The 9800-nt window shown below is 40.7% G+C and overlaps 1 protein-coding gene and 1 pseudogene across 3 annotated transcripts in view; both read left to right on the top strand.

Annotated features, from left to right (window-relative positions):
- The first annotated feature begins 1336 nt into the window (after positions 1–1336).
- Positions 1337–5951, top strand: LOC109469343 (annotated as a pseudogene). Its single transcript, XR_002140185.1, has 7 exons — positions 1337–1430; positions 2491–2556; positions 3056–3187; positions 4125–4277; positions 4759–4920; positions 5073–5226; positions 5670–5951. The product of XR_002140185.1 is annotated as an uncharacterized LOC109469343 (transcript).
- A 1554-nt stretch (positions 5952–7505) lies between these two features.
- LOC109469324 overlaps positions 7506–9800 on the top strand; it is an 11931-nt gene continuing 9636 nt past the window's right edge. For both annotated transcript variants that reach the window (XM_019767825.1, XM_019767824.1), the window contains exons 1-2: positions 7506–7619; positions 7845–7986. In XM_019767825.1, the coding sequence (XP_019623384.1) occupies positions 7891–7986 (96 nt within the window). In that variant the 5' untranslated portion in view covers positions 7506–7619; positions 7845–7890. The remainder of the gene's footprint in view (positions 7620–7844; positions 7987–9800) is intronic.

The following is a 9800-nucleotide window of genomic DNA, read 5'->3' as shown; positions in this document are numbered from 1 at the left end:
CAAAGTGACATGTAAAAGAAGCTGTGGGAAGGTGAACATATGGTGTCAAAATGCAGGGCTCGAAATACTGGGTGCATGTGCACCCAAATTTGCAGCTGTGCATCCAATTTTTTTTTTGTCTGTGCACCAGTGCACCCAAATATTTTTGTATCAATAGATCAATAATAAAATCATTGTTCTATCAAGAAAGTTCATCTGTGTTGGAAGTTACATGTTTAAAGTGAAAAAGTTTGGTTCAACACAGTACATTCTCTCACCTAGAGCTTTCGACCAGTCAATCTGGTCTTCCTCAGTAGACTGAACAAGTGAGGCTTGTCACGTGCTCCTGCCCCTGTCAGTAAACGTACATCGGGGAAACAGAGAGGTCTCTAAAAGCCAGGCTCCAAGAACATACACGGCCAAGCTCTTCCAGGTGTCTCAAGTTCTCAACATATCCACATAGAGTCATCCGGACACTTTGTTTCACTTGACACTGTAAGGATTTTGGACACTGAACAAGACTATTTCTTGAGAGGGGTGAAGGAAGCCCATCACCCTTCATTGAACCGCGACGGGGGTCTACATCTTCTACCAGATACCTTTGACCCAGTGTTGACGTCACACTTCAAAGAAGTCACGTGACAAGCTTCACTGGGTCAGTCTACTGAGGAAGATCAGAGTGACTGGTCGAAAGCTCTAGGTGAGAGAATTTCTTGTGTTGGACTAAAATCATTGTTGTTATAGTACGTTTCTTTAGAAATGAAACATAATTAGTTTTGCCTAATCACAAAAATGAATTTCGAGCCCTGAGATGACATAAATAACGACATGCACACGCGCGGACAGTCAGGTCATATTATCCGCTGTCCTTCGGTTTTGTTTACTGACACTGTTGGTGGCACACGTGGCGGTTGTGGTTTAATTTTATTACAACGGACGAGTTGAGCGGGAACAAATATGCCACAGGATATACATAAAATATTTGAAATGAGATTGACAAAAATAGATCAGAGTAACCGAGTTGCCACGTAGAAAAGTGATGAAAACTAAATTTCCATGACCTATCACATTCGTCAACATTTTTTTCCTCAATACTAGCAGTATGCAAAGCTTTGCCTAGTTGCATGATTTACGCAGATGAATGTTCAATATGAAATGTATTATTACATTACGACATTCAAACTGACCAATGATTGACTATCATACCTATAATGTCACGCCTTTCTTTTAGACCATTGGTCTAAACTGTTAGAGTCAGCAGCAACTTTATCAAATGAACCCTGGTCATACTAAATTTTGTTTGTATTATTATGCGTCACTGCCAATCAAATTTTGAGATAACCTTGTATTTTAGCTATAAATAGTCTGCCCGCTACGCCAAGATCACCATGACGTTTTGGATACAGTACGACCCTCGACTCCCGTGGGCACGTTTGAATACCACTTGAGCAGTGAGTTGAATTTTCTTTTCTTATTTATCCGAATTTCCTGCTGTACAGGTCTCTGTTTATATCCTCTCCTCTCTGTTTATGTCCTCTTGCCTACATCTATAGAATAAGGGATTGAGTTGTGTTCAAAAGCAATTGTCAGTGAAATCAGTCTCATTTGACTGCGCCAAAATTCATATTCTCTGCGTGCGACCTTCCTGAGATTGCAATGTGACTTTCAAAACTTTACCACGCACCAAAAATACACTGAATGTCTGCCTGATCAGTGCATAATATACAAGTTGTGGCTTAGTACGAACTACGACTTTAAAGAATTCAGTCTTGCTTCAACAAAAGTAACCAAATTTTGATTAAGAAAAACAATGATGACTTGATTTATTAGTAAACAGGCACTACTAGCCGTGAAGGCCTGTCTGGCTCAAATATATTGATAAGAAGATTTAAGACTGTAAAAGCTGTAAGCTAAAAAGGAGATATTTCTTATTTGACTTTTATTTTGCACCCGGCACTTTTATTTTGCACCCGGCACTCTATTTTGCATCCGGCACTCTATTATTGTAAAATATGTATGAGAAGATGAACATGTGGTGTAAAAACGACATAAATAACGGCATGCACGCGCGGTCAGCCAGGTCATCTTATCAGCCGTCCTTGGGTTCTGTTTGCTTTAACTGACATCAGCAGCGGCACACGCGGCAGGTACGGTTTGATTTAGATATCAGACGGACGAATTGAACCGGAACAACTGTGCCACATGGTCTACGTAAACTATAAGTATGTTTGAAATGAGATTGGCAAAAACAGTTTCCAAAATGGCCTTGTTGTTAATTCTAAACTAGTACAAACATATCAACTGAATTATAACATTACGATATTTCTAAACAAACACACAACATTCAAAAGCGTGTAGATTCTGTCCTGTCTCAGATATTTTCAATATGAAAATTATTTTTCAGACATAGAATCGTTTCCGGTATTAATATATCGTCATGAATAATAAATTGATCAAGGATAATAGTGATTAACAAAAATACCAAATTCTGTTGTTTTTTTATTTCAAAAGGTTGCTCGAACGTTGCCAAGATGATTCAGTTCTTGGTTCTTACTGCTTTCCTGGCAGTGGTCAGCGGTAAGAAATTGACTTGTCCGTTAATTTTATCTAAATTAAGGCCATGTTGATTAAGTAAAGTAAAAGTTAAGTCCATGTTACTTAGTTCTAAACAAGAAACAAAATCTGACTGTTTAGAAGGTATGAACCATCTGCTTCAATGGCGTTACTTTATGCTAATTATGAGCACGTAATTCGACCAGTAAAACTGCAGTTACTGGAAGTCACCTCTGTTCTACATTTAACAATTGTAATCTGTAAACGAATGTATACCAGGGAATGTGAAAAAAAATCAACAGTAACTCGTTGTGTAAATACGATATTACAGAAGGAAGTTTGCTTAAATGCAATCTGTATGAATTCGGTGTATCATTGTCGTTGATATTTCATTTTTATTTCCTTGTAATTATGAATCTGAATAAAATGGCTATCACTTGATGGGTGTGTCGAATAAAAGGCATAATTTTTAATCTTCTATGATCTGGTGAAATAAATACTGCCTGTATCCACACTTCTCCAGCCGATTCAGCCTGTGATAATATCGGCGGCACTTGTTTGGACTGGCGTTACTACAAATGTACGGCTGGCTACGAGATCGGCCTGTGCAGCGGCGACTCTAACAGGAGGTGCTGTAACAACTGCGGCTCCGGCTGTAAGTACACATGAATTGATACGACTAAAGTGAGAAGCAGCAGGTCACGCCTATTTGATTTTGCACAACGTAATAGCGACCTCTATCGATTTGGAAGCGAACCACAGTGTAAGAACGGCAAAGTAATGTAAACGTGATTGAAATAGTTTCTGGCCTGTCTATGTTATAAATTTGCTGAATACTCGTCACATTCACAGAGTGATAGAAAGTTATAATTATTTAACTGTATTTATTTTATGAACTCTTTGTTCATTATGTACAGATTTGTTTATTTGTATTTACGATCTGTTATGAGTTCACTTATTTGTTCACCATTATTGTATATAGCCTACCTTTATTTGCGTTCATATTTTGTTTGGATTCTGTTATCTGTACCTTTGATCGTCTTTTGTTTATGTATAATTTATTGAAGCGGTGTCGTATAAGCCCACACGGGCTGGGCGCGGGATAGCGCACGACACGGAAATAAAGCATCATTCATTCATTCATATAATTATCAATTGACACATGTAATGTTAGTCGAAACATTATTAGCATGACTAATTCACAACAATGAAACAATATTTCACGGAAATATGAGTTCGTCGAACTACTTACTTCATTGAGTAAAGAGACTCTTTTCACACAACCAAGTCTTTTATTGCAGCGGTTATCGCCGCTATAGATGCATTCCCAAACGTAAAATATTATTTACGTATCTATATATAGTTTTTTTTATTTATTGGAAAATGCAACAAGACATTACACTGACTCTCAAGGCAGCAAAGCTGATATTAGAGAGTCAACATATAAGGACAAAACACAAAGGGCACATAATTTCAATACAATATATGCGTTGTTACAGGAAACTGTATCTACAATGCAGTTCCAAACGTACAGAAGTTGGATATATACATAATTGTGGTCAGTCATTAAACAAAAGCTTACTTCATTGTAGGCATCTCGGATGAGGACTACTGGGCTACCTACTCCGACGGGGCATGTGATGGGGCAGGAGGAGAGTGCAAGGATGACAGCAACTACTGCAACGGTCACTACAACACCGGGATGTGCGGCGGACCTTCCGAGAGGAAGTGTTGTCTGCCTCACGGTGTGTAAAACCTGTCGCTGTATATGTAAGACCCTTATAGGACAAATAGTAAATTACTAGTAGCTTAAGAAGACCCATTACGTCACCGCAGCCTCCTGGTTGAATAGGCAGTCATCAAATGTGAACATGTATTTGGGTCAAATATCACCCCTTTCTGTGCGGGACTGGTAGAAACCAATTGATCACCTTTTGTAAATAGGATTTTGGGTCGAAAAGGCACCAAAACTTAAATTACTTTATTTGTCCTTTTTAAAGACCACCTTGCCAACTCAAAAGTTAAAAACAACACGTACCACTCAGCTTTCTGTCAATCCTCTGACCCTCCTCAAGCTGAAATGACCCGAAGCCTACTCAATATCACGTGGGCGGAGATGTAACCCCAGCAACGGGTCAAAGGTTCCTGGCAAACGGTATCGGCCACCATCTCGGTTTGAGAAATGGAAAGTGACCAACTTGTGACTCTAGTACACTTGTCTTGTAGGGACCAGCGGTGGTGGGACTAGTAGCGGTGGCGGTGGCGGCGGCTGCACCGTTCGCGCTTACAGCAACAACAACTTTGTGGGAGACCCCCATCCATGTAGAGGACGGCTTCAGGGGCGCCATGGACAGTATCAACAGCGCTGCCGGACGCTGTGGCGTCAAGGTAAGCCCCGTTGCCCTTGAAACTTTTTTTCGATTGGAAAAGTCAATAACATACCATCCGAAATCGACGAGGGGGCTTGTTTCATGCATATAGAAAGCGAGCATTTTGAGTAACGAACGTTTTAAAAAAAATATTTGACTTGTGGCCTCCAGGTCTGGATCACTCACTCGTGGCGTAAGCTGGGGGCTTTCATTGGCGGAGCCATTGTCCAACCAGCGTCCAACAGCAACCACCTGGTGGGTCACGCCATCGACATGAACATCCAACGGTCGGACGGAAGTCTGTGCAACGGAGACTGTTTGCAAGGTACTGAGTTTAATAACGTGAAAGTTTAATGCAAATCCATGCCCGTGGGCTAATTGCATGAACATGAACATGATTAAATGATAATACGTAATGCTAATGCTGCTTTTGATGTAGTTTTGATGTAGTTTATGGGTAAATGGAAAAGCGTAGAACGTAGAACAACTGAGTCATTAAATTGCATAAACATCGAAGGAATGGAATAAGCAAGACACTGATTTCGTCTTTGACGCTGTGTGACCAAGACTTGGGGAAGGGCAAATTACAAAGGGGTGGAGGTTTGACATCTCCGACCTCACCTAGTTATTTTGTTACTGTTTGACATCAAGATATCTGTTTGTATAGCTCGTAAAATGCGACCGACAACGTTTGAGTTTGCTACTTGGAAAAAACATATTTTTTTCCAACGTATTGCCCTAACGCTAATTATCTCCTAATCAACACAGGACAGTGGGACAACGCCGCTAACTGCTTCCTGGATGAAGTCATTGCTGCAGGTCTGACCTGGGGCGGCGTGTTTAACGACCCTGTACACATCGACGATAGGTACAACACCAACCTGAACAGGTACTACGCCCTGAGGGACGTCGTCCAGCCGGCGTGCGGACACATCCCCATGACGTAAACATCAGACGACATCCTGGGCCTCGCCACGTCTCGTTACTTCAAGTGGCAGAAAATTGTCTAATAAAGGAAATAATTCGTGATGAAACGGATTGCAAAATTTCTTTCATATCGTGATGAGTCAATTATTTTGCGTCCAACAAAGATGGAATATTACCAATTAATATTGTGTTCAGGGGGTTATTACCTCCATGAAATATGTCATGGGGGTTATATTTACCTCCATGATATGAAATGTCATGGAGGTTATATTTTCAGTTGCGTTTATCTGTCCGCCTGTTGGTCAACAAGATAACTCAAGAACGGCTGGATGGATTGGTTTCATACTTGGTGGGTTGAAACTGACAGACGTTGTAATATATATATAATGTTGACACAAAAAGTCATTGAACGTTCGACTGAATATCCTTCGTCTATTAGTAAATGGAAGTGTGTCTTGATTCTGTTAAGTTAAATACTTCATTACTGTATTCAAGTAGGTATGGCAGAACAGTGAGCACATCCAGTCCATCCATTCTTCAACCCATCCTTCATACATCCCCTGGAATCTTAGGAGATGACGGCTAGCTTGTAGCTAAATGCAGTCTCTCGATGAGGGGGTGTTTTCAAAATCAAATCCAAATGCTTGAGTAACTGGTTTTTGGCGTATCTTATTAGTAGGTAGAGGCTATGTGAATAATATATATATTAAAATTTGCTAATGAGCAGGATTGTAGATGTAAGCCATTTACAGGTGGTAATCACCATGCATAAGATGGTCATCACCATGCAAAAGCACTAAATATGTCATGGAGGTATGAGATTACCGAACTCTAGTTTGTTAAGCTCTCTATCTATAGCGCCACAATTACAGTTTGAGCCATCTCGCAAGAGGGCCAAGATCTAGAGCAATGTGATCAGCCTAAGCTAGGACCAGACCCACTATTTGCACGATACTTATCATTAAATACATTACTAAATGACTTAATGAATTGTTTGAATGAATGAAATAATGATCAATTGATGGTTACATACAATCATTACAAAAGTAATCGGTACTATAACTTACTACAGAACTGTTTGAGCTATTGGTTGGGCTATGTGACATGCACCCAAATGAGGATTGAACATAAAATCAACACATATCAATTGATACGCAAGAAAGAAAATTGTGTGTACCAACTTACATTAGCTAAACGCGGTGGGATATGGTTATGAAAGATTTTCCTCACTTTAAGATAACGTTATGTAGTGATGTAAATAGTCAAGGCTCAGACTCTGATTGTAGTACATCAAGCCCATGGCCTAAGCAAGGTTTCGTTAGACTTGCATCATTCTTTAGGTTTTGCTCGCAGGACATATAAATGGCTATATCGATATCATTGTGCCACGTCAACTATATTCTTAGACTTTCTGATGCAATACAATTGCAGGTTCGCGCTCTTTCCCGAAAGTTCTCTTAGATTAGAACGGACATTGCATCACATCGATGCACAATATGTTCAATATTTTCTGAAAAACAAATGGGTAAACATACTACCTGAACCAGAAAACAGATGTTTCTTTCCTAATGATACTAAACTCAGAGGGCATGGTCTTTTTTCTTGGGAAAAGTATCTTAAAGTCGTTTTGTTGACCTAGTTCCATTCTTTGACCTTTGACCCACACGGCATTCGCACCACTGCACTTCCGGGATGATACAATGTTGTGCAATATCTTCACTATTTATAAAAGACTAAAGATCGATTCTGTTCATCACATTACAACACCTGAACATCGCATGCTAGTCGGAGGTAGGTCCGCTTCCTTCTGTGTTATTTGAACCGTCCTGTGTTTTTTTCTCTGCATTTTATCGTTCCTTTCCCGATGTTTATATTGCCCCTCCCCATTTCTTTAGTTTTATGTTGCTGGGGAAAACACGTTTTGTTTACGTTTAGCAAGTCGAGTTATAGAAAAGCATTTCAAGACATATCTTGTATACTAGAAATCATATGCTAGACAATCTTATTGCCCTGCAGAAATTTATATCGGGTAAGAGATATCGCTGACTGACACTCGGACAGGATGCCGAGCCACGCACGAGGCCGGGGCGGTAGGGGAAGGGGGCGCGGCCGGGGAGGGCGCAGGAACGCCGGCGGGGACAGGCCGCGGAGACCGAAGGTTGGTAACGTTACTCTACTTAACAGATTACTGTGTATTTCGTTTTATGTACGTACAAGACTCATGATGCATTTTACACTTAACGTTGTAGCGGATATCTTTATTGCTCATCATTGTGCAATGACAATGACGTCACCAGCTGTATTGTGTCTGATGGTGCAATACAATCACAATGTACTGTTAATTGCAAAGAAATTGCGTCATGCAGGATTTTTTTTTATATCACTTATTTATCGCAGTAAGATCCTCCCTGGTCTCATCGCCCATACAGGACCACTCAAATGCGGAAATTGTGTGGGCCATGATTCAACAGGCAGGATATAGATCTCTTTGTATAGGCTCAGCTTATAGACCCCCATCTACTGGACTTGGATATGTGGAGGAGTTAGAGGCATCTATAAATAACATAGTAGAAAAACCCTCACCACCCAACATTGCATTATTCGGGGATTTTAACCTACCCGACATATGCTGGGACTCAGAACCCCCCACTGTTAATCCCACACCGCAATATGGGATGGGAATTAACGAGAAATTTCTGGAGGTAGTTCAGGGTCCTAGCCTGTCTCAGGTGGTCTTGACCCCAACACGTGGACAAAACATCCTGGACTTGGCTCTTGTGTCAAATCCAGATCTTGTTGAAAATGTCAGTACTTGTCCGGGGATAAGTGACCATGTAGCTGTGGCAGTAAGTATGAAAAGTCATGTCAAACCAAACAAGAAAAGACCCCGTTCAGTTTATATGTACAAGAAAACAGATAAAACCGCCCTTACAAATGGGCTGCAGGACTTGGAAAAACAATTTAAGGAGCGAGTTCCATCTAACCATACTGTGGAAGATAACTGGAATTATTTTACTAGCAGGTTGAGGCAATTAATCCAGAAGCACATACCACAGAAATTGCTCTCCAATAGACATCAATGCCCATGGGTAAACAAAGACCTAAAACGACTCATCAAGAAAAAGAAAAAGACTGTATAATAGAGCCAAGAGATCGATGCAAGAACAAGACTGGGTAAATTTCAAAACCATGCGTAGGATGGTTAAACAGAAAATAAGAAAAGCCCACAATGACTACTTAAAAGAAATCTTAGATGAGGCATTGGACAACCCAAAGAAATTCTGGCAATATGTGAAGAATAGGAAACAGACAGCTTCTGGGGTGGCCCCCCTAGCCCAGCATGACAAACTAGTTGTGGATGGGAGAGGGAAGGCCGAGGTCCTCAGCAAGCAGTATGACTCCATCTTCACAGAGGAAGACCTCACCAAGGTACCCAAACTAGGGGCTAGTCCTTACCCTGACATGCCTGAGGTTGAGGTAACACTAGAAGGGGTGCAGAAACTGTTGCAGGGGATAAATCCCAATAAAGCACATGGCCCGGACTATATTCCATGTAGAATTTTAAAAGAATACGCCATCGAAATAAGCCCCATTTTACACATTATATTCAACCAGTCTCTGCAGGAGGAACAGGTTCCAGTGGAATGGAGGAAAGCTTACATCAATCCCATTTTCAAAAAGGGAGATCGAAGTGATCCCTCAAACTACAGACCTGTTTCTCTTACCTGCGTATGCTGCAAATTGTTAGAACACATTATGTTTTCAACCACAATGAAACACTTGGAAAATCACAACATACTTCTCCCCACACAACATGGTTTCAGGACCAGACATTCTTGTGAGTCGCAACTAATAACAACCTTGCATGACTTAACATCCTGGGTCGACTTGGGTCTTCAAATAGACATGGCCATTCTCGATTTTTCCAAAGCTTTCGATAGCGTTCCGCACACCCGACTACTTAACAAACTA

The sequence above is a fragment of the Branchiostoma belcheri genome, unplaced genomic scaffold (genome assembly GCF_001625305.1).
Source record: "Branchiostoma belcheri isolate BF01 breed outbred unplaced genomic scaffold, Haploidv18h27 scaffold20, whole genome shotgun sequence".
In the NCBI taxonomy this organism is placed as follows: domain Eukaryota; kingdom Metazoa; phylum Chordata; class Leptocardii; order Amphioxiformes; family Branchiostomatidae; genus Branchiostoma; species Branchiostoma belcheri.
Note: the sequence above shows the minus strand (reverse complement) of the source record. Positions and strands in the feature narration are given on the sequence as shown.